At 40.4% G+C, this 24,816-nt stretch overlaps 1 protein-coding gene across 1 annotated transcript; it reads left to right on the forward strand.

The window, feature by feature from the left end:
• Nucleotides 1-7,337: 7,337 nt before the first annotated feature.
• On the forward strand, nt 7,338-24,374 carry LOC125288495 (ferroxidase HEPHL1-like). The gene is made up of 20 exons (XM_048234907.1): nt 7,338-7,814; nt 8,603-8,847; nt 10,494-10,706; nt 12,108-12,305; nt 12,470-12,724; nt 13,334-13,505; nt 13,748-13,887; nt 14,171-14,302; nt 14,745-14,956; nt 16,166-16,310; nt 16,740-16,952; nt 18,139-18,364; nt 18,908-19,047; nt 19,390-19,512; nt 19,596-19,702; nt 21,254-21,470; nt 21,867-22,006; nt 22,622-22,784; nt 23,536-23,550; nt 23,881-24,374. Exons 1-20 carry the CDS (start codon nt 7,648-7,650, stop codon nt 23,967-23,969), a joined length of 3,312 nt encoding a protein of 1,103 aa, XP_048090864.1. The 5' UTR covers nt 7,338-7,647; the 3' UTR covers nt 23,970-24,374.
• The last annotated feature ends 442 nt before the right edge of the window (nt 24,375-24,816 follow it).

Here is a 24,816-nt window from a genome sequence, read left to right on the forward strand (position 1 = left end):
CGAACGCACACTGACATATCGCTCCGGTCCTACGACATATAAATAATATAATATAAATAAATTCACGCGAATTTTAGGATGTGCACTTAACACAAATGGAAAACATCATAGTTAGTGGTTCGAAAATGTAATACCTCATCAGATGACGTTTATTACTTTTTAATACTTTTCATGGCTAATTTCATTTACTACCTTTTAATACTTTTTACAACCCCGCGGACACCCTGTTAACGTTAACCGCTTTCACACACACAATATAAAATACACGATGATAAATATAAAATTCAATATCAAAACACTATTATTTACACGATTACTCCTGAAATAACTGCTATTAACTGCACATTCACTATATAAAAATCACTGTTTGGAGGAAATTGGTTCGCGTGCTGTCGCCGGTTGGAAATGTTTTTAATGGCAAAATAAATCGCGCCGGTTTTGCCTATATTATTCAGTGAGGCGCGGTGGTTTATGGGATGAGTAGTTCCTTCGCTCTGAATGAAAATATGTACACAGTCCTGTACCTTTGACTTTTTTTGGATTTTCTCTTCATTTTTTCACTCGAAATTATATGTTGTATGCTTATGAGTTATGCCGTAGCTGGTTAGCCTAAGACATGCTGTAAAACTCGTTAGATACGGATTTTTCCAAATGTCAATGGGACAAATAAATAGGAATCTTACATCCGGCACCTAACCGCATTTTGGCTGTGGGCGGGACTGTGCAGCTCTATACCGGATGGACACAGAGGACACTGTTGGTGGAATTTTGAAAGATATCTTAGGGGCCGTTTATACGAGAACGATTGCGAAGGAAGACGACAAAATATTTTATCATAAGTGCCTTTCATTTACATGGTGACCCCGCCATCGGGGCTTGAAGACGCAAAAATCTGAAGACTCCTTCCAGAGTGTAGAGTTTTGAAGACGACCCAGGTTGCATCTCCATCTAAACGGCTAAACCAAAGATCCTTGATTACCTCTCTGGCTAAACTGTCAAATTAGAATGTCTGCGCGTGACGTACTGGAATGCATATCCAATCGAATATCACATACTCTTGCGTCTTCACGTGAATAAAAAAATGAAGACGAGACGCCACTTCTGCGTCTTCTCTTTTCATCGTCACCGTATAAACGTAGCCTTATTTTGTCATTGGATAAGCAACCCAGGCAGGTTTCTGATTTGTCAATAAAGTGCCACACCCCTTCGATGGGGATGGGGAGGTGTCAACAATTCCATAGTCAGCACCATATTGAAGGTCCTTAATCGAGGAAAAAATAAATAAAGGGGTTTTCTGCCTTTGTAAGATGTGCCTTTTTATCAAGAACTATTAAGTATTTTTTTTATAATAAACTGCTAAACCTGATCTGGAAACCATAGACAGTAAAAGGAATGGAAGAGACTGTCGATTTCAATAGGAGAGCGGTGGCACACATTTGATCATTTTCAGTTGGTATTCAGCAGTACTGTGCAGACTTGAAATTAGCATGGACTTGGAAGTTGCACAAACTTAACGTGACGCATGATGTACGTAGGCCTGTAAAGCCTTGTAGTGTTTATGTTGAAAATATCGAAGCTACATGATGGTCACGGGAGGCTTCAGATGTAAAGTTATCCAAATATGAATAGGCACTCAACGGGGTTAGCATCCGACTGGTATCCCTTTTCCTAGGCTTGGATCCATGGGTGTTTCCACTTCCGGATATACGCCCACTGTCTTGCCGAAAACAAATGGCTGCCACGGCCACCATGTTGAAAATTCACAATGGTTCAATATCATATTTTTGAACATGCTTTCTGAACAAAGTACACAATTGTTCAGCTAAGCAGCTCCACTTAGACGATAAAACAAAATATCCAGGATTCCCGAATCTAAGTTAAAACCCATGATTGCTAACATTTAACATACTGGCTAACACCTCCATGGTGTTTAGAGGGACCTTCTTTACTTCCTGGCTACTATTATATCATTAAACAGCAATGCTAATATTTAAGGTGGCTTCCTCCAACATGTACATGTCAAGTTTGGAAATTTGTGCTAATTAGCTCATATTTCAGTTGATTAAGCCTCATTTGCATATTTAAACATTACATTTCAGAAAAAAATACTTGTCTTAATGTAAGACAAAAAATACTTGTCTTAATGTAAGTGAAAAACTGAGAAAGTTTTGTGGTGATACATACAAGTTTAAATTTTTACCCTATCTACCAGTATTTTCTCGCCTGAGAGCAAGGCATCCATTTTTGAATGAACATTCCGAGAAAGTGGAGACCTGATTTAAATGTTATACAGTGGATTTGTATTAAGGACCCTCTGAACTATCTAAAAATGCTGTATAACAGCTTGTCCTCAAAATTTTTTACCTCAGATTTTCTTTAATTTCAACTTGGCAAGATATCAGCAAATTAGCCTATGGCGATTTTAGTGTAATAGTACATTGTTTTCAGGACCCAAAATTACTGCAGTAATGACTTCTGAAAATTGTCAACCAAAGATTTTCTGATTCTTCAGTCTGTAAGGATTCCAAAAATATATAGTTTTACAAATCCCCCCAAAAATTGAACGAACAAATTGATCTGAACATAGTGGCCTTAACTATTTAGAGAGAGGGAAGTTATCGACTACCTTTTACACTAAACCGACCGACAAAAATAGCATTTTACATGCCTCCAGCACACACCCTACATACCTAAAGATACCATACACACAGTTTCTCAGAATAAAACGGATTTGTACACATGCGTCTGATTTCGGTAAGGAAGTCAGAAAAATGTAAGAGAGAGTCCAAAGAACCAAAACTGTCCCTAAGAGGGATACGCATAAGTCTATAGCCTGCACCACTACGTATACTAGACATAGCCGACAAATTAAAGAATGCACACGCAAACACTGGCATGTTCTCAGTAGTGACCCCACATGTCAAACGTTTTTTTCTGAACCTCCCCACCTTCTCCCACTATAGGGCTAGTAACATTAGGGATTTCTTGGTTAAAGCTGATTGCCACACCACACAGCAGAACAAGGAGGGACGCTTAAGGAACATCACTGGTTTCTTTCCTTGCAAAGGGTGTGCTACGTGTAAAAATAAGACTAGAAAGACCACCTCGTTCACAAGCTCCATCGCAGACAAGACTTACAAAATTAAACAATGCACCACATGTAACTGCTGGGGTAGTGTATTTGATTACATGGCCATGCAATAAACAATATGTAGGCAAAACCAACAGACCTATAAAAACATGCATCATAGAACATAACAGCGCAATTAGACGCAATTCACGCAAAGATGAGAAATCGCCAGTAGCGAGGCATTTCACTGAAGCCAGCCATCAGTTGGCCTCACTCGTCTTCACTGTTATAGAACAGGTGAAACCCACACGTAGAGGGGAGCCCAGGAGGTGTCATTACAAGATAATTTTGTGTATTGAGAGAATGTGCGCTCATTTTACTAAATCATGCACACGTTTTACTAAATTGTGCACTCATTTTACTACATTGCGCTCTCAACATAGTAAATTGTGCACACAATTTAGTAAAACGGGCACAATTTAGTAAAATGAGTGCACATTTTAGTAAAACGTGCCCACGATTTAGTAAAATGTGCACACGATTTAGTAATATGAGCGCACGTTTTCTCGATATATACCAAAAAATATCTTGCAATGACCCCTCTAGGGTTCCGTACTAGTGGTATTAATGATGCATTTATTTGAACATGTTGGCTGTAATGAGTAGGCTATAGTTGGTTGAATAATGGACCAGGCCTACATGGACACAAGATATCCGAATGTGCGATGATGATGTTGATGATGAGGATGTGTACCTAGATCAATATATGTGACCCTGCCAGGCGAAACCAGTCGCTTTGCGCACGGTGCTATTTTGAGAAAATCCACGATAAACAAACGTGCGGGTTAAAATGACAGTATACAGTCTACACTTTAATATTGTGAACAAATTTCACGAATAAACATACGTTTTGACTGTTAAACCCTGACTTTATTTAGGTGAAGATTTAACACATTAGCATTCATTCCCTTTGTCCACGCCGCTATAAGGTTTTACGGTAGGCTAGAGTTAAAATGTACTCATTAGGCTACTCATTACTCATTACTCAATGTGTCAGCTCTATATCCTTCTTGGCAGATGTAACCGAATATGAATATGAGAGACTTGCCTTTCAGGGCACGAACGGTCAAAATCACGAACTTTTAGAAATATCCTGGCGTCGTTTTAACCAAGTTTTTCATTGACATAGCGCATTTTACGCAATCTGTGTACACTGGTGTACACAGAACTTCCTCTCCCCTTACTTCCCCGAAGTACATTAATTATATTCTATAGTGACACCTTATGACCGTCCCAGGTATTAACTAGGGGGCAGAAAAAGACACTGACTCGGTTAATGAAACTAGACATAGTCAGTCATCCGCTTCAAAGTCACGCTACCTTAAAACTAATAATAGCTGTTCCCTCACACTATCGCACGTGACAATTTACTTAAAAAGGTGATTTTCTCCTCTTCTGGCGTATCGTGACAGGAGAACCATGCCAACTTTGGATGCGGTTATGTTAGCCATACTTTTGGATGCGGTTATCTTAGCCATACTTTTTGCAATACCCTCGATATACTCAAGCTTAGTTTATGGTCGTTCATGTGAGCACAATAACTTAATTTTGTAAATGTTACCAAAGCGACTGGTTTCACCTTGCAGGCTCAGATATGCTCTGTTTTTTTAAATATTGTGCCTTTTTCTATTTTCAAATATTGAAATATGGCATCACTAGCCTATTAAAATGTTTTGTGACTATATGTTTTTGTATACAAATGTTGTTATATCTCCTGTACATGTTTGCATATAATTGTAATGATATAGTATTTGTGATGTAATTTTGGTGATTTGGATACACTGTGACCCAGAATGCACTCATATGTCTTGGGGTTATTGGGTGATTGGCAGGCAAGTCTATAAATGGCCGCTGCGCCCTGTGATGCGTCACATACAAGGAACACTGATGAAGGGCTAGACCCAAAACGTTTACCCCTTGTTTATGTGGCCTTTAAATGTTTTTTCGGCTTTTAAAATACACTTTTGGAACTACTCAGCTCTTGTATGCGATCTCCCCTTTCTGCATGTGTGTGTGTGCATGTGTACCTAAATACTTGTCAGACATGCTTCAGCAGTACACACCTTCTCGTCCTCTCAGGTCCCAGGTGAAAAACCTGCTAGTAAAACCTACAGTTAGAACTAAACATGGTGAAGCAGCTTTTTAGCTGCTATCTTGCTCAGCTGTGGAACCAACTTTCGGATGACATTAAAAAGGCCCCAACTGTAGCCAATTTTAAATCTAGACTTAAGACCAAACTGTTCTCAGATGCTTTCTGCTAACTGTGCCGAGTTACAAATTCTGAATCTGCCTCGATAATTATTCTACTTTTTTTACTACTTTTGCCTTTGTTTTTGCTTACTAATTATTCTTTATTTTTAAATGATTTTACCTTGTGTTTTATGTTTTCTTTTTATTATGATCTTTACCTTTTAACTATTCTTTGACTATATTGCCCTTCTATGCTTTTATTTGTTATTATTGTTTGGTTTTGTTTATGTAAAGCACATTGAATGACCTCTGTGTATGAAATGTGCTATATAAATAAACTTGACTTGAACTTGACGTGTGTGTGTGTTTATGTATGTGCGTGTGCCTGCATGCGTACATGTGTGTCTTTAAAAACACCCTTTCCTGTGAGCGGAAAAAACACCCTTGCAACTGTGGGCCGGCGGGCCGACGGCCTCAGTGTCAGGAAGTATAACGAGTGTAACAAATTGCTTTACTGCATTCAAATACACAAACACGCCAGGCACCGGCTAGAAAAAGGTAGCGATGGAGTTTCTCAGACATTCGTCATGACAGAGCCAGCGAAAAAGAAACAAAAACCAAAAACCGTTTACCTTTAATGTACACATAAATGAATTTATTGTATGACCCCCATGAACAGAATTCCAGGAAACTCACATGCATTCAGAGGGTGGAATTATGATCCTTTATTTCCAATTTTGTTTGGTTCTGAATGTCAGCCAAAGATCCATGCGATTACAACGCCTTGTTTTTGCTTTTTCATTTTTAACTTGGTGGTATTATACTGCAAATGAATGGTTATGGGATGGGTTTAAATGGCCCCTTGAGACCAACAAACAAAAATTGGTCATCATAGGCCCTACTGTTCTTGAGATATTCACAGAAAACTGTGTCCGCCCTACCCTCTTTTTGGGGGGTCCAGCGCGTGGGCGATGGATCAAAACGAAAATCAATGGTTCAGTGTCATCCTTGTGGAGCTACATGCCCACCAAGTTTTGTGTACCCCGGTCTTTCACTGTCCCGAGAATCATTGACATAAAATTACTGGGGGAATCCGGAGGAAAGAAAACTGATCAAATCTATATGTTCATCGGTTAGCTAGCACAGCGGTCATAATAAGCTTACTACTGCAACCTGTGTTAAATATAAGAAATATAGCTCTGTACCCATTGTTTAAAGTCGCTTAAATTGACAAACGTATCAGAGTCATTGATACCTTGTTTTGCCCTTTCACTCTAGAGGGTTAAGACCTTTGAGACTCAAAAATGGAATGGGAACACATGGATGAAAACATTACATGACACATGTTTCGACTTGCCCAGTAGAAAGTTCCAGGTTGCTTATCCATAGTCTGCTATTTCTATGTTTAAAACATATTTTTCTAATGCAAAGTCAGGTGAGTGAGGGAAAATAATTCAGACGAATAATTCCAACCTTTTGGCCTTTAACAGGGCAGGCAAAATAATCAAATTTTGGGGGATTTTAAGCACAACTGCTCAGAATTGGCACAATTTGATGGACACCACATACAAAATAGTCAGAAAATCCAAATATATTATTTATTTATCTTCAGTCATAGCTCAAGCTCAGTAACACATCTATCCCCTGAGGCTCTGTGTATTTTATAGAGTTAAGGGCCATCGCCTATGTGTGGTTCTGCATCATCACTGGTAAAATGCTGGATTACCAACATCAAGCCTATATTTATGGTAAACCTGTATGGAGAGGGTCATAGTTCATCAATTATTCATTCATCATGCAAGTAATGTAGAGATTATACTACAGCTGATTCTCCCATAGGAAGAATGTAAAGGCCTAGATGTGAGATTTTCTTTTACACGCCCTAATCCTTTCAAAGACATTCAGCAAACCGTTTTGGAGACTTTATCAGCGCCTGAAGTATGTTTATGCACATGCGCCCAGTCCCCATGCGTGTACATGCGGCGAGCGGCCCCCTTAAGAGCGCGCGGTCTGTCGGACGAGGTCATTCGAGTCGCAGCGGGAGCTGAAAAAGTTTTAGCCGCAGGCTAAAGGTAAAATGTAGAGTAGCCACAATTTGGCTATTCTCACAAACAACACCCCGGAGCCAACAATGGCAAACTGACGAAAACCTAGGCCAACTGAGTTCTGAACTCCGACCTTATAGGCTACGTCGCAAAGGCGTGTCAGTCGCAGTTAGGCTGTGCCATATAACATTTGATTGAAGGCTACTGAAATTATCGCAGATCTCTTATAACGAGATCCTGCTCATCTTATAACAGTGAGAAGTAGAATTTTACAGGGAGAATATGCAGCATTTCGGAGGAACAACGCTTGTATTTCTCGCGGTTTTTGCGATGTTACCCAAAACAGACTGTATTGAGAGAACATTCTACATAGGGATACATGAAGAGACCTGGGATTATGCGCCCAGCGGCAAAAACCGCATCAACGGCAAGCCTGTGTCAGCGGACGAGTGAGTGTTTTTGTAACTTAGTTATTGTCTTAGGCCTACAGCAGATTTAGGCAAGAGGTATTTGGCAAAAATGTATAATCTACTTCTGTTCGGCATTAAGTAGACTAATATATAGCCTGATCCATTGGAGCAATTTAGTAAATGCACCTCCGTTTGGCTGAAGAGCTGCATTCAATGGTGATGGATAATGACATCCCAATTAGCAGTTCCTAGTCAGGAAGAACACGCAAGATTAGTTTAAGTGTTTATGTGAGTTTACATTTAGTGTTTATAAACAGTGAATGATAGCCTGTTTAGCCTACATTGTGCAAACTGTCCTGAATCACTTCCAATAACTTGGAAGTGCCGTTATTGCAAAACGAATATCATGCTAGACTGAATTTCTTTTTCGCATCCTTGAACTATGGAATGCTTATTTCCGTGTCTGTGTAGGCTACATATAAAGCAACGTTTATGATGTAGGTAGACCTAGCTATAAATCGATATTCATATAAGACTATCCATTACAGTAAACTTTGCTACCTTTGTTTAGTTTAACTTGTTATATTTCAATAATATAAAAAATTCAAATATCCAATGTGCATTATTTCATTGTAGGTTTGTTCGTCAGATTTCCCTTTGATATTGTCTTATTCTTAGTCGTGTTATCCATGTAGTCAATGTCATGTGGATCCAGATCCAGTCAATACACATGATCATAACTGGGCTATCAGATAGCTGTATAGCCTATTCTATAGCCATAGGCCTACTGTATAGTCTCTACTGTAAAAAAAAACACTGTGTCACAGGCAAGCCTCTGTATTTCTGATGAGAGGACCACGTCGGATTGGGCGCATGTACAAGAAAGCCATTTACACAGAGTACACTGATTCATCGTACACCCAACGGCTCCCGAAACCCGACTGGCTTGGATACTTGGGTCCGGTTCTAAAAGGGGAAGTCGGTGATGTTCTCATGATACATCTGATGAACTTTGCCTCTCGATCCTACTCCATACACCCGCATGGTGTATTTTATGAGAAAGACTCAGAAGGTAAAATGCATTAGTAAAACAGTAGGCTAGTTTCATTCCTTCTCTCTGTCCCTCTCTCTGTCTCAAACATGCTAAATTCAGTAGGCCTAGCCTTGACAAACTGATCTTTGCAGAAAAAATGTACTTGAAAATGTAGCAATTTTATTTGTTGCCTTTTTTGAGAGCAATTTGAAGGACTTTCATTACATTACATTAGGCCTACATTTGGCTGATGGATTTTTAACGAAAGCGACTTAGGCCTACACCATGGTTAACAGTTTAAAGTTTTTTAAACAATTCTCCCAACAATTCTAGAACAATTTAAATCTATTTAAAAGGTAGAATACAATAAGAACAAGAACACATTGAGTGCTGTGTTTATACAGTAAAGTGTTCTAGTCAGGTGTATGTTTTTTAAATATATATATATTTATTTTTATTTTAATACTTCCAAAGTTCAACCAGTGGTCAAGCCTCTTCCTGGCAGCATGCTCTGTCGTCATGTTTTTCCCCTTAAAGGATTTCGCCATCTCATCCTGTTCCGTGTTCTAGAATGTCTCTTTGTTTGGCTGTTGCGAGACACTGGAGTAGTCTTGGTGGGAGAATTCGGTCTGATATCATTGGTTCTGAAAACAACTGGCATCCTGTCAAACATAAACAAAGGACATCCAAGAACAGTGGTTTCCTTGTAGGGCCTCTTTAGGATCATCCCTGTAAGTGATAGGATGACCCCACAGGGATCCTCAGTGAAAAGTATTTGCTTTGGTGATGAGGAGGAGGTCAGACACGGTGTCAGTGAGATTCATGTTGAAATGATAAACCTTTGTTATTGTTAATAATGAATCTTATAGCCCCCAAACCCCTCATTCATTTTGAGCTATCATGTGTATATCCAACCATTTTATATCCACCCTTTTGTAGCTATTGTGTGTAACTCCAACAGATTTGTCACACAGTGATGGATTGTTTTGTTTGAGATTTTTATTTTTTAAGAGAAGTCATAGGCCTATATTTTGCTCTTGTTTGTCTTTCAGTTCCCGTCTAATCGTAAATCACATATGCTCATGCATCTGAGTAGCTCATATAATTGACTGTAATTCAGAAGCAAGCAATTAGAGATGCTCACAGGAACTATTTACCTGTTTCTTCTGAATCCCAGCGGAGAACCAGTAATCACCAATACACTTAGGTCAATTTTTCAATTTGACTAATCATCATACACAGGGCAGTTTTTTGCCATAACAGTGCTTGTGGATGCTTCATTAAGGAATAGGAAACAAACATTATATACATATATTTATATATATATATATATATATATATATATATATATATATATATATATAATGAATGAATGAATGAATGAATTAATTTATTTTATTTTTTAAGGCTGGATGCTATTCAACTCTACCACCGTAATCTATATTGTAAAGGAACTATACTGTAAAGAACCCACAAATTACTGTGTTTGGTCCTTATGGTTTCACTATGCAACATCAAACTGTTTGTTGACATCTAGCAGTAAAGATATATGTGTTTTGATGATGATCTGATGATCTGACTGTCTTATGTACCATGCTAGTCTATTTTAAACTTTACTGTGACATTAAGTAAAGGCCAGATGTGTTTTGTTAATGACATCTTGGGCCCCGCTTTATGTTGCTCAGGAGCTCTGTACCCAGACGAGACATCTGGCAGTCTGAAACGTGACGACGCTGTGCCTCCAGGAGGCAGGCACACGTATCGCTGGGTGGTGACGCCCGACTATGCCCCCATGGATGGAGATGCCAACTGCCTGACCTGGGTGTACCACTCTCACGTGGACGCCCCACGAGACATTAACTCGGGACTGATTGGCACCATCCTCACCTGCAGGACGGGTAATAATAGATTAGATTAGATTAGATTAAGCTTTATTGTCATTGTGCAGAATACAAGTACAAAGACAACGAAATGCAGTTTATGTCTAACCAGAAGTGCAAAAGAGCAGAAAAGTCCAATGTGATACAAGGTATAGACAGGTGGTGCATAGACAGGACAAAAAATATAGTGTGGTGTAGACAGTAGTATACAGTTGGTTTACAGAAGGTGGTTTAGAGTTATATAAATTAAATATAAATATATGCAGTGTATATAATAATAAAACACTTAGGGGACAAGGGTAAACTTCCTTTTAACAGTTTCCCTGGTCCTTTCCTTTTGCTGGAATGGTAGATAGATAGATAGATAGATAGATAGATAGATACTTTATTGATCCTCAAGGGGAAATTCAAGGGTCTCAGTAGCATACAGATATAACACACAACATGCACTTACAGCAGAAAGGGTAAACATAAGTATAAGTATAAACATATAACTAAACTCAACTGTACAATAAAGACATTAGAAGATAAGAAAACTAACAAAACTAAATACTAAATACACTATATAAGTTAAATTAAGAAAGTCCAATGTGCTTGAGGGTGATCAAGCATAAGACGCTTGTAGTGACAGGGCCGGGACTGGTGAGGTGCTAAAGGGAGTGAGTGTCATGGTGAAGATGCAAACAGTAGTCCAACCACAGTCCTTAGTTACAGTATGTGTGCCTGGCAAGGTGCTCAAGAAAGTGGGTGTCATGGTGAAGGTGCAAAAAGTAGTCCAACATTAGTCCAACAGTGCAAGAGTAAGGTCTAGAGACCAGCAAAAATAATATAGACAACTAGGAGAGTAAAGTATAATGTAGACAAGGTAAAATAAAAAACTATTTCAGTGCAAGAACAGGTTGAGGTAATAGGGTTATAGCCATTCATTCATTCAGTATTGTATCAGAAGCCTGACCGCAGCTATTGGTCATGTGTGCTAATATAGCATGAAAAACAGTGTAGCAGTAAAAAAGTAGTGAAAACATTAGGCTGTGTACATTAGTAAAACAGTAGTAAAACAGTAGTAAGCAGTAGTGGGCAGTCAGTACTCAAAAAACATGGAGAGGGTGGAGAGGCAGACAGACTAAGCAGAGAAGTCTATCTCTCCTCTTCCCTTTAGTGAGGCATTGAACAGTTCAATGGGCCTAGGAACAAATGACTTCCTCAGCCTTTCAGTTGTGCATGGCAGTGAGCGAAGTCTCCAGCTGATCAAGCTCTTTTGGTTTTTAATAGTGCTGTAGAGTGGATGACATTCATTGTCCAAGATGTTGATCAGATGGTTCTACACAGTAGCAGGGCCTACACCGCATCCTGACAGGATGGACACTAGAGACAGTCATGAGCTTGTCAACCATTTTGAGCGTGTACTTTGGTCCCCAGGTACCCTTCAGCAGGTTGAGGGACTGAACCGCACAGAGCTGAGGAGAACAGATGTGGACCAGGACTTCGTCCTCTTGTTCAGCGTTGTCGACGAGAACCTCAGCTGGTACCGGGAAGACAATATCCAGACGTTCTGCTCTGACTCGGCTGGGGTGAACCCGGAGGACGTGGATTTCCAAGAGTCCAATTTAATGCATGGTGGGTGGCCCTGGAAGTGAAGCATCTTAGCTATGTATGTATGTCAATGTACAGTCTTTGGATTCAATTTATTATTTGAACTGCTAGATTAGTAAATGGATCTCTAATGTGTTCATAACATGTCTGATTATAATGCTGTTTTCTGTCCTGAATATTGGTGGCAGGCATAAATGGGTACTTGTATGGCAACCTGCCTGGCATCGACCTCTGCTTGAACAGCACAGTGTCCTGGCACCTGTTTGGCATGGGCAACGAGGTGGACATGCACTCCGTCTACTTCCATGGGCACACGGTGGTGGAGCGCGGGCATCGGACCGATGTCCTCAGCCTGTTCCCAGCCTCCTTCATCACGGCAGAAATGGTGCCCACCACCACAGGTACCTGGCTCCTTAACTGCCAGGTCAACGACCATCTGCAGGGTAAGAGGCCTGGGTCCTTCAGGTGGGGATGTTAAGGTCAAGGTTATGGTTAAGGTATTTGGCTTTTATCCATCCATAGTCACTTTCAACACATTTCAAAATGCAGAACCTGAAAAGTAACAAAAATTACATAATGCATAATACATAAGAACAATATATGTTGGTGGGAGTTGGTGAAATACTATATGTTTGCTTTTAAATATTAATGGCTAGTTCATGATCTGTTAATCAATAAGATTAATATATTTGCCTATGACAGCTTAAAGAATTACTCTGGCAAAAAATTAACCAACCCCTTTATAGTTCCAACTGCCTCTTCTTTAGGTTTATGCTGAACAAAAAGACAGTGTAGTTAATAATTAATAAAGCCTTATGATCAACATTTGACAGAATATGAACTGAACTTTCTCAGAAATGTCCCTTAGAAAGCATTGTCTCATGTTTTAAGTAAGTCATGAACGTTTTTGCAGAAGTGCGTGGGCCTGGGCCTGGATGAATCACTGAGAACATTGAGATTCTGTTTTACAGTCATTTTCTGGTTTAACGCTACAGTGTCTGTGTTGTAATGGCACAATATCTCCCCCTGGTGTTTGTGTGTTGTTCCTGCAGCTGGAATGCAGGCCCTCTTCCAGGTCAGCTCATGTGGGAACAAGGCTAACTCTGAAAGTCCTGTGGTGGGTCAAGTGAGGCGGTATTTTATCGCTGCTGAGAAGGTCACGTGGAACTATGCCCCCTCAGGAATGGACATTCCTCAAAACATTTTACTCACAGAGAGTGGGAGGTAAATCCTCAAATCTAGTAACTATCTATCTATCTATCTATCTATCTATCTATCTATCTATCTATCTATCTATCTATCTATCTATCTGTATATCTTAATCTGGGGTCGCTGAATGTGTTTAGTTAATCTATGTATTGGTAACATTTTAATTAGTTATTTCAATTTAATGAAATAAATGAGAAGTCAGATATGGATTATTTTCTCATGTGCAGTCTTTGCTTGTTCATGTCTGTCTCTGAAAGGCAGTCTGAGGTTTTCTTTGGGAAAGGTGAGGGTCGGCTCGGCGGAGTGTATCGCAAGGCTGTGTATGTGGCGTACACTGATGACACGTTCTCCGTAAAGAGGAAGCGGACAGATGGTGAAGAACACCTCGGAATTCTCGGTACTCCTTCCTCCTCCCCATCTTCCTGTCTCCGTACCACTACATTTGTTTTCTAATGGGCTAGACACATGGTATTACCATGTTCATTTTTTTAATAAAATGTCAACTGACGCTGAACAAAATCAATCATTCACACTGCAGTGCAATACCATTGGGTTATCTGAAATGCACGTTAGTAACAGAACATCCAAGCTCTCATCAATCGTAGCTCATATTCTCTCTTACATCGCTGCTCCCGCTTCAGTAATGATGGTCCAATATCTCATCTCTTTTCCCCCATCAGGACCGGTCATTGCAGCTGAGGTCGGGGACGTCCTTGAGGTGACCTTCCTCAACCGGGCAGACAGGAACTTCAGTATCCAGCCTCACGGTCTGCAGTATGAGAAGACCTCTGAGGGAGCACAGTACCAGGATGGTTCGACAAATCACTTTCACATTTTTACACACCACATTAAGTCATTTAGTCATTTAGTCTTTCTCTCAGTTATCTTTATTGCCCTATTAAGTCCATGGGAGGTGACACCCATGAATCCGATGTGGCACAGTTCAAATTAGCAAGCAAAGACAAACGTCCACAGTCATTTTCCAAGAGGTTTACATTTACATGCTTTTGAGTTTGCGAACACACATAGACATCAATGGCGGTTGTTCTTGGTAAACAAACATGGTTAAGGCTTAAAGTTCTGATTGAACAATTCCTGTCTTTTAAAAAAGGCTATACAAGCCCCTTTTAAAACTAAAATCATGTTTGATTTCTGATCTCTGAATTTGTTCATAGCTCTAGAAGTGAGCTAGGTTTTATTCAGCTTCTATTTGGACTGTTTCTCATTCATAACTGTAACTCCCCTGTGTTCTAGGCACAGTGAAACCAGGCTCTCAAGTACGTCCAGGTGAGCGCTTCACCTACAAGTGGCTGGCGAGAGATGGCCCCTCCCCGAACGACCCCCCCTGCGTCTCCTACCTGTACTTCTCCAGCAGCGATCCGGTCAGCGACACAAACTCTGGCCTCATGGGCCCTCTGAAGGTGTGCAGGAGAGGGGCCCTGGATGCCACCGCCATGCAGGCACAGGTATGTATCACCTGTGCATCAGCCTTACATCTTATTGCCACACAGTCACGTGTGTATGAGCTGTGATGGCCTGTTAGGCCTTCTGCGTATTGACTACTTGTTTTCAGGTGTGCTCAGGACTTAACGAGCTGATGAGCTGCACCTGTACACTGGAGTCCTGATAAGAGGACTGCTTCCTCTCCCCTTAGGAGGGCCATTCTTACTTTGGGTTTTGGACATGCAACACTGCACTCAGACACATTGCAAACACACAACATCCATGCATTACTGATGACTGACTTTGACCCACCTCACACTGTTTGTTTGTTATTTGGTTAGTTTGGTTAATAAATCTATATTTTAGTTAAAGATCCAACCTCTCGACTCCCTCTTTTGTTGTGGCCTTACCCCTAGGCCATAACAGAGCTCTCAATCGCATCTAAAAGTGGACAAAGAATCCACACACCATATATGTATATGCTCTACAAAATTAATTAATAAACACAGCTTTTGGGTTGGCGGCCTTCTTCAGGTGTTCAAAGATTATTCATTAATTGTGATTATTAGATAATTATAACAGTGTACAGTTTCTTAGTATTCTTCCGGTCTGATTTCTTTTGATTCCAACGCCAGTGTGTTAGATGTGCATGCTTTTTTCTATCAACAGTGTGTTGGATGTGCGTGCTTTTTCCATCACCAGTGTGTTGGATGTGCATGCTTTTGATTCCATCGCCAGTGTCTTGGATGTGCATGCATTTGATTCCAGCCGCAAGTGTGTTGGATGTGTGTGCTTTTGATTCCAGCGCCAGTGTGTTGGATGTGTGTGCTTTTGATTCCAGCGCAAGTGTGTTGGATGTGCATGCTTTTGATTCCAGTGCCAGTGTGTTGGATGTGCGTGCTTTTGATTCCACCGCCAGTGTGTTGGATGTGCATGCTTTTGATTCCAGTGCCAGTGTGTTGGATGTGCGTGCTTTTGATTCCAGCGCCAGTAACCATTGTTACTTAACCACTAAGTGTTGCTGGATTCTTTACACCTCTCATTATGCTGGTACTGCATATGTAGACACATTGATCAATGACAACATTCTGTGGACAGACTAAAGTATTAATAAATAGTATGAATACGTCTTAAGGCCTCCTTATTTTCTAAGAAAGCAGTTTTGCTTACATTACATAAGTGCCAAATGAAATATTTATAATGCAATAATCCACTGTTTTCATACCTTCTAGAGTAGGGCAACTAGAGAGTTCTTCCTTCTCTTTACTGTCATGGATGAGAACCTAAGCTGGTACCTGGAGGACAACATAAGAGCTTACGGGACGATTGAATCTGATCCAGACAACGAGGACTTTCAGGAGAGCAATAAAATGCATGGTAGTATTCATCTCCTCTGTTGCATCAGATCCCTCACCTGCTGTGTGTAGAATGTAGCTGTCTCAGCATGTTAAAATACAGCTCATAGCAGCATGTTTGGGCAATACTGAAAGTCAACCTTTTTGGCCCACGTATTTAAACTGCAAGACAAGACAGTTTCAAAAATGCTGTGAGGGTAGACTAACAAACCTGGACATTGCATCTACTTTTAGTTGATGATTTTATGAGGTTACTATTGTGCAGTGTGTATCTGGTATGTATGTGTGTATGTATGACTTTAAGTTGGTGAGTTATACATGCTTTCTCACTGAATAATGAATGGCTTATTTATGATTCTTTACTGGGTTTTTACATTACCATTTGCATGTACTGGTACTTATTATTTAGTGGATAAGTCACTGGTGTTGTGTTTTTTATTTTCTAATTGAGGGGTGAACGGCTTCATGTACGGGAACCTTCCTGGCCTGGACTTGTGTCAGGGGGACCGGGTGACGTGGCACCTCCTGGGGCTGGGTACAGAGGGGGATATGCACGGCGTCCACTTCCAGGGCAACACCTTCCAGCTAATGGGCACCACAAGGGACACACTCAGTGTCTTTCCACACACCACCGCCACTGTGTCCATGCAGCCAGATAGCACAGGTGAGCTGCAATATATGTAAGGGACAATGTATAGAACGCCGGTCATCATTGACAAAATCAGTCCCAACAGGGCGAAGGGACTTATTTTCCCAATAATGACCGGCGTTCTATACATTATCCCGCTTATTAAACGGCTACGGTCTGAAATATCTGCTAATTTCTTTAGCAGAGAGAATTCCGGTGTGATATTGACCTAAAGTGTGTTGAAACATGATACCGAGTGTGAACGTATGTCTCATAGCTCACCTCGGCTTGTCCCCTGCACTCAGAAATCTGGCGCTAGTTAGCCAATGCTACCAACAGTTTTTCGTTGCGGTGCCTCGGGCATCGGCCTAGCCATGCAAATAAATCACTGTTTTACACCATTTAGGATGTTCAAAGTAGCTCCATACTTCATTGGTAGACTTTCGAGGGCCTTGACATTTAAAACGAGACATGGAGAACTTTGAAAAAGCACTGGTAGTTTATTTACAAGACGATTTATACAGACAGTACCTTAAGGAATTTTACCGTTCAACGCCATCTTGAATTTAGTCACGATAGGTCGCGCGACGAGTACAAACGAACAGGTATGATAAGGGATCAGATTCCAAAAATAATTCAGTGGAAATGCATGGATTCAGTTGCTTCCAGTAGCAGCAACAAGAATCCATGCATTTCCACAGAATTATTTTTGGAATCTTGGAATCACACCGGAATTCTCCTTTAATGATTAATTAACTAGACTCTTGTATGGGCAGTAAACATTAAATGGATGCACCAAATGCAATTTCAATACATTTATTGAAAAAGTGTGTCTAGGGAATATGATGGGGCTTCTGGTTGTAGGTGTAAAGATGTAACTGCTGACAATGATGGAGTAAAGTTTGGAAGGATGGATGTGAGAGCATGGAAAAGAGAAAAGCGTGTGTGCAAATAAGAGGATGTTAGTTAGAGTGTCTGAATGTGTGTGGATGTGGTGAGTGAAAGTCTCTGTGCGTGTGAGTGCAAGATTCAGTGTCCACGAGAGTCAGAGGGCGAAGTGAGGCTGATCTTCAGGCTTTTATAGCCCACGCCCACTCCAGGTACAATCAGTCCTGCAGTCTCAACCCTGCAGTCTCCCCACAGTCAATGCACGGGCCTCTACATAGACAGCAGCGGGAACAGAGGGTCGTCACACTCTATATCTCTGTGCGTTGCCCTGCAGGTGTGTTTGAGTTGAGCTGCAGGGTGACTGACCACTACGTGGGAGGCATGAGGCAGCAGTACCAGGTGCGCTGGTGCGACAGCCAGGTGAGCGGCGCTCTGACAGTCCCCACCACGCTCCGCCATGTGGTCCAGTATTTCATCAGCGCGGAGGAAGTGGAGTGGGATTACGCCCCCGACCGCACCTGGGAGCTGCAGCTGCACAACACCACCAATCCGGCCGACAGGTAGGAACTGAACAGGTGGGAAACTGTCGTCCTCAGTTTGGAACTGAACTGGTAGGACACCACAATCAACAGGTAGGAACTGAATAGGTGGGAAACTGTCGTCCTCAGTTTGGAACTGAACTGGTAGGACACCGCAATCAACAGTAGGAACTAAACAGGTAGGACACCACAATCAACAGGTAGGAACTAAACAGGTAGGACACCGCAATCAACAGGTAGGACCTGTAAAGGCTGAACACTGCAGTCCACTGGTAGGAACTGAACAGGGGGTACACTGTAGTTCACAAGTAGGTAGGAACTGAACAGGTAAAAAGAGTGACAGTTACAGTACAAGCATAGATAGAGATGTATATAGATTGGTGCATTTATAGACAGACAGACAGACAGACAGACAGACAGATAGATAGAGGGGGAAGTAAAAGCAAGAGATGGCAATGTCAGTGTCACATATTGTAATACCTTATAATGCTGTTTGTCTTTGTTGCTATTGTAGGGTTTCTAGCCCTTGTTTAGTTTATGTATTTGCTTGTATTTAATCTACAGCCCTGCAAATGTCTTTTTGGGAAGAGGAGAGAACCAGATCGGCTCCAGGTACAAGAAGGTGGTGTACAGGGAGTACGCTGATGCCACCTTCACAAGAGTCAAGCCGCGGCTACCTGAGGAGGAACACCTGGGGATCTTAGGTGACTGGCCTCACCTGTCCAATATATACTTATACTCATTATAGTTATATACTATATACTCACTCATATATACTCATTCATTTGGCTGATGCTTCTACAGTCATTTCCCTTGTATTAAATATAAAACAAAACCATGTATTAACTGCACCTGTGTATTGCAGTGCTCAATTAATCAGAATCAGATCGTGCTTTAATCTTTAAGAAAAATTAAGAAAAGTAATGTATTCCCATGTATAGCCCACCCAGCCCTGTGTATTAACCTCATAGCTGAATACATCGCAAAATCAATGTATAAACCTTGGTTAATAGATAGTGAAATGGATTGTGTGTGCGTGTGTGCAGGTCCTATAATCAGAGCGGAAGTAGGAGAACAGATCTTGATCACTTTTAAGAACCTGGCTAGCCGACCTTACAACATATATGCCCATGGGGTGGGCACTGTACAACAAACACCTGTCCAGCCAGGTAGGTGAATTACAAAGAAGTAAGTGGCTGATACCTGTTCTTCATTTCTGAGCATAACTGAATGCATCTGACTGATTTCCAAGGTGAGAGGAGAAATATCCAATGGAATGTTCTGAAAAGGTCTGGACCAGGAAAGTCTGATCCCAACTGCATCTCGTATGCGTACTATTCAAGTGTTGACTTTGTGAAGGTAAAGTAAAACATATTAATCTTTAAACATTCTCTTTTCTGACTGTAAAAAAGTACAGATAATGAAAACAACTTGGACTTTGTATTTATTTGACTAAAAACAAGGGCTTTGAACCAGAATTTTTTTCCCGTTCCGAACAGAAACAGTATTTTAACGTTTCCGGTTTTCGGTTCAACCCAAAAATTGACGTTCCTGAACTGGTTAGAACAAAAAAACGGTTAATAACGCTCCATGTCAGCTGCGGGACATACAAATAAGAAGGCTGATCATTAGGACTTTAAAATTACATTGTTAGTCTACATATTTCTCTATCCTGTCATCAAACATTAAAAAAGCACTGTAGGCTACATTATGTAAGCGGCATAACTATAATTCTGACATGCCTACATTTCTTTTAGTAATAGACATGAATTAAGGAAAATGTCTGCCATGTTGTTTATTGGCAAACAACTGAATACATATCCATTATACTTCTCTTACATAGCTCAATTGGTACAAATGACAAAAAGGGCAGGCTACATAGCTGTCATTGAGAACTTCAATTGACTAAACCTGGTCAGTGCTCAATCAGTGCACTTGTTTCTCTTATGTAATCAAACAATACAAAACCACAAAGCATTACAGAAGCATCACTGTAGTTCTTACATCCATCCAAAAGCCTATGCAACTCGCATAGCTAAATCTGTGTAAATAACTGAAATAACTGAAATATGGTAGGCTACTGTAGGCCTACATAGCTGCCATTGTGAACATCAATTGGCCAAACCTGGTCAGGCCCCAATCAGTGCATTTTGGTCTCTTATGTCATCAGACAATACAAAACCACAATGGTGTGTTCATAGCTGTCATTGTGAATATTAAACTTATAAACAAATGCCCAAAACCTTGTCAGGGCCCAGAGGGAAATGACAAAAGATTCTGCCTGTACAGGTGGCGGCAAGCTTCTCTATTACATTTCTCTCGATGAGTGAACGACCAGAAGTCAACCTCACCCAGTCATATTGTACAGAAATCTTGCCAAAGAACGAAAAAAATAACGGTATTAACCGGTTAACATTATTTTAGATAAACGATTCTATTCCAGAATATAACATTTTTGAACGTATCTGGTTTCGTTTCTGTTCCTAGCAAAAGTTTCTGGTTTTTGTTTTTGTTCCGTGAACCGGTTCAAAGCCTTGCTAAAAACAAGAATTGTTGTTATCCATGGTGCGTAGCATGAGGGGCCTTTTGCCTGTCAGAAAATGAAACAGCCCTTTTTGCAGCTGTTATTTATGAAGTCATTGCATGATCATTCCATTCATTCATTCAATCATTCATTCATTCATTCATTCATTCATTTAATCCATCATCGCTTCCTCACTGGCTGGCTCTCTCTCTCACTCACTCACTTATTCATTCACTCATCCATTCTTTCTTTCATCCATCCATCCTTTCTTTCTGTCTTTCTTTTATCCACCCATTCTTTTTTTCTTTCTTTCATCCATCCATCCATTCTTTCATCCATTCTTTCTTTTTTTCATCCATCCTTTCACCCCCTCTCCTCTGCGGCAGGACACAGTGAGTGGGTTGATTGGGCCTCTGGTGATCTGCAGGAGGGGAGTGCTGACCCCTGGCCGTCGCAAGAGGGATGTTGCGCGCGAGTTCGCCCTCCTCTTCCTGGTGTTTGATGAGAATCAGTCCTGGTACCTGGAGGAAAACATTCAGACGTATCTGGGCAAGACTGAGGTCCCTGCTGACGATGTCTTTGAGGAGAGCAACATGATGCATGGTTAGCAGGACAGTTAGCGCCTCATTAATGAAGATGGACTTATAGTGTGTGTGTGTGTGTGTCTTTCTGAGTTATGACCATGTGCTTACCAGAAGGGGATTGCCCATTTGTTGATAGCATCACTGGACCATCGTGGATCTGTCTTGGCTGTTGATTTGCAACCATGATGAACCCATGATGTCAGTTTGTGTGTGTGTGTGTGTGTGTGTGTGTGTGTGTGTGAGAAAGGTACCACCCTGCCCACTGAGATAGCCAATCAATATTCTAGTGCCACCACTACCACTGCTGGTACTATCACTTTGGGGAAAATAATCATAAGCATACTGCTCTTCACCATCATTTTAATCAAAATCATCTCTATCTCTCTCATTTTGTTCCTGTTCTGTTTAATGGCAGGGATCAATGGTAAACTGTACGGTAACCTGCGTGGCATTTCCATGGTGAAGGGGGAGAGGGTGCAGTGGTATCTCATGGGGATGGGCAACGAGGTGGACATCCACACCGTCCACTTCCATGCAGAGACCTTCACTTACAAGGTTCCTTTAATAATTTACATGAATTCATTTAGCACACGGTTTTATCCAAAGACTTACATATGACAATTTTATTACAAGGGCCATTCTCCCCAGAGCAACTTGGGGTTTAAGTGCCTTGCTCAAGGGCAGAACGATGGAAGCCCACAACTTTTCGCTACCACCGCATCTACAGGCCTACAAATGACATTTCTAAAAAGACCCTCTCTTTGAAGGGATTGCTTGTTTAAAAAACTGCACTCTATGCTTTTGAATTTAAACTCAACCTTACGTTAGTAGTCAACCCAAAAAGGTGCAAGGTGGAAGAGGAGTTATGCTCTCTGCTGCTTCTCAGCCTTTATGCGTTATGCTGGGTTATACTCTTGACATTATTTTAGTTATTTTTGGTGAACTGTCCCTTTAAATTCTTGAAAGGTCACTTCTGTGCTGAACCCAACAGCCACTTAAACATTTTTAAGAGAAACATTACATTTGTAATTGTTCAGTAAACACTTACAAAATTGACTAAAGTGGTTGATTCCTGCCCACACAATGGAATGGATGACCAGACCTCATGGATTAGGCATTTGCATAATGACCCTCTCTCTCTCTCTCTGTCCCTGATGCTGTTGTTAACAGATGGCGCAGTCCCATCGCGCTGATGTGTATGACCTGTTCCCGGGGACCTTCCAGGCCGTGGAGATGGTAGCGGGGAACCCTGGCACTTGGCTCCTGCACTGCCATGTAGCAGACCATATCCACGCTGGCATGGAAACCACATTCACAATAAGAAAAAGCGCAGGTAGCATTCCACAGCCACACTCTGCTGTCCACATTCACAATAAGAGAAATGAGTTGCTGTTAAAATACCTACTAGCGCCGGGAATCAAAATACTTAAACACTGGCATATGTAACATGTTAAAAAAATATTGTAGTTTGAGGGGGAAGGCATAAAATGTATTCAAGCATTTGAGAACACATTGGATAAACTTGAAAGCTAACTCCAAAGATTAGGCTACTTGCAATTGCCTTTCTCCATGACCTGGCAGTTCCAAGACAAGCCGTTTTAACATTTAAAGTTATGGCAAGCCATCTGCAATTAGAATTATGCCTAGAAGCAATGGAACTACAGATATTGATAATAAACTAAATATATAGTTCAATTTCATGTTCAAATTTGTCTTATCAATCAAAAAAGCAATTAATGCTTACGACCATTGGTTTGGGCATATTATTGTAAAAACACAGTACTGGTTCAGACACCATTTTAAAAGTATTGATTTAGCACCGGTATCGGATAAAACCCAAACGATACCCAACCCTAACTCTCTCACGCCCACCCCCTCACTTGATGTGATTAGCATAGTCTTTCTTATGGTCATTAAAGCTTCATTTGTAAGGCAGAGAGGAAATAGTGACACTGACCCCAGTTTACAATTTACAGGAGCTGTTTAGGGTTGCAAAACTTGCTGATAGCTGTGTTAATCTTTAAGAACAATCAGATGAGTTCAGAGTTAACCTTGTGTCCTTTATGTGTTCCTGCTTTTCTTAGGAGGGAATACAAACGGTAAGAAACCCATTAAGATGGGGTTTTTTTGCATTTCATTACTGCTGAATCCTTCTTTAATAGTCTTTTTTACTTTTTATTTGATTATGTCTTATGTTGCTGGAGGACTTGCAGAATAAGAATATCATTGTACTGAAATTATCTTTAGTACACATGACAATAAAGTTGAAAGTTGAAGTTGAGAATAATTGGATCTGAGTAGTTTCTATTCAGTCAGATGACTGACATGACTTAAGAAATTGAAATAAATATTTTATCTGAGATAAAAGAGATACAAATATACATATAAAAAATAAGACTTTATTTTTTGTGTAAAATATTCTCCCACAGATGCTCCAGCTTTGAGGGAGAACTGGCGTCTCCTGACCTCCCTCTCGGTCTTCCTCATGCTGTGGCTTCATCTTTCTCTTTGGTGTTGATGGATCTTCCTCATCAGTAGTAGTTTCAGACCGACCATAAGTTTGTGTATTTTCATGAGCTGTAATTCACATTTGTAAGTGAACCTAGTAAGAATGTAGGGATGCTTTTTTTCTACTGTGTATACAAAAATGTGTAAGCTGTAAAATGAGATATTGAACAGAAGTTGTCTATATTTAAAATTATATTAAAAAAATCATGTGTGAGATAATTTAGCAAGAATATATACATATTTTTTTTATAGTCTTCAATCGAGAATTATGATGTGTGCGCTTTAAATTAAGTGTTAACGTTTTTTGTCATTATTTTGTGATGAATGCCCCTGGATGCCTTAAGACTGTAATGTTTCTGTCTACGAATTATCCATTGCACTATAAAATGAGCCATAGGTTGTTTGTATGGATAAATACAGTGTGTGGTGTATTTCTTATTTTTGCTTTGAAGAATAATAGTTAAGAATCAATCCATGTCAGGGCAGCAGTTTTCAGATTTTATTATGTTCAAAGTCAAAGTCAGCTTTATTGTCAATTTCTTCACATGTTCCAGACATACAAAGAGATCGAAATTACGTTTCTCACTATCCCACGGTGAAGACAAGACATATTTTACCAATTTAAGTCCACAGACAAACATAACATTCAAGTAAACAAAAAAGTAAGTAAATAAGTAAATAAGAGGGCACATGTAATAATGAAAAACTAAGAGCAGCAAAATTTGGTTGAAATTGTGCATAGACAGTCAATAAAATACTAGTGCAAAGTCAGGCCAATAAAAGGCTTGGGTAGTTCTGTTTGACCTAAGTAAGAAAGAAAGTGGCATAGTGGTGCAAGTTATGTAAGAGCAGCAGAA

The sequence above is a fragment of the Alosa alosa genome, chromosome 2 (genome assembly GCF_017589495.1).
Source record: "Alosa alosa isolate M-15738 ecotype Scorff River chromosome 2, AALO_Geno_1.1, whole genome shotgun sequence".
Taxonomy (NCBI): Eukaryota; Metazoa; Chordata; class Actinopteri; order Clupeiformes; family Clupeidae; genus Alosa; species Alosa alosa.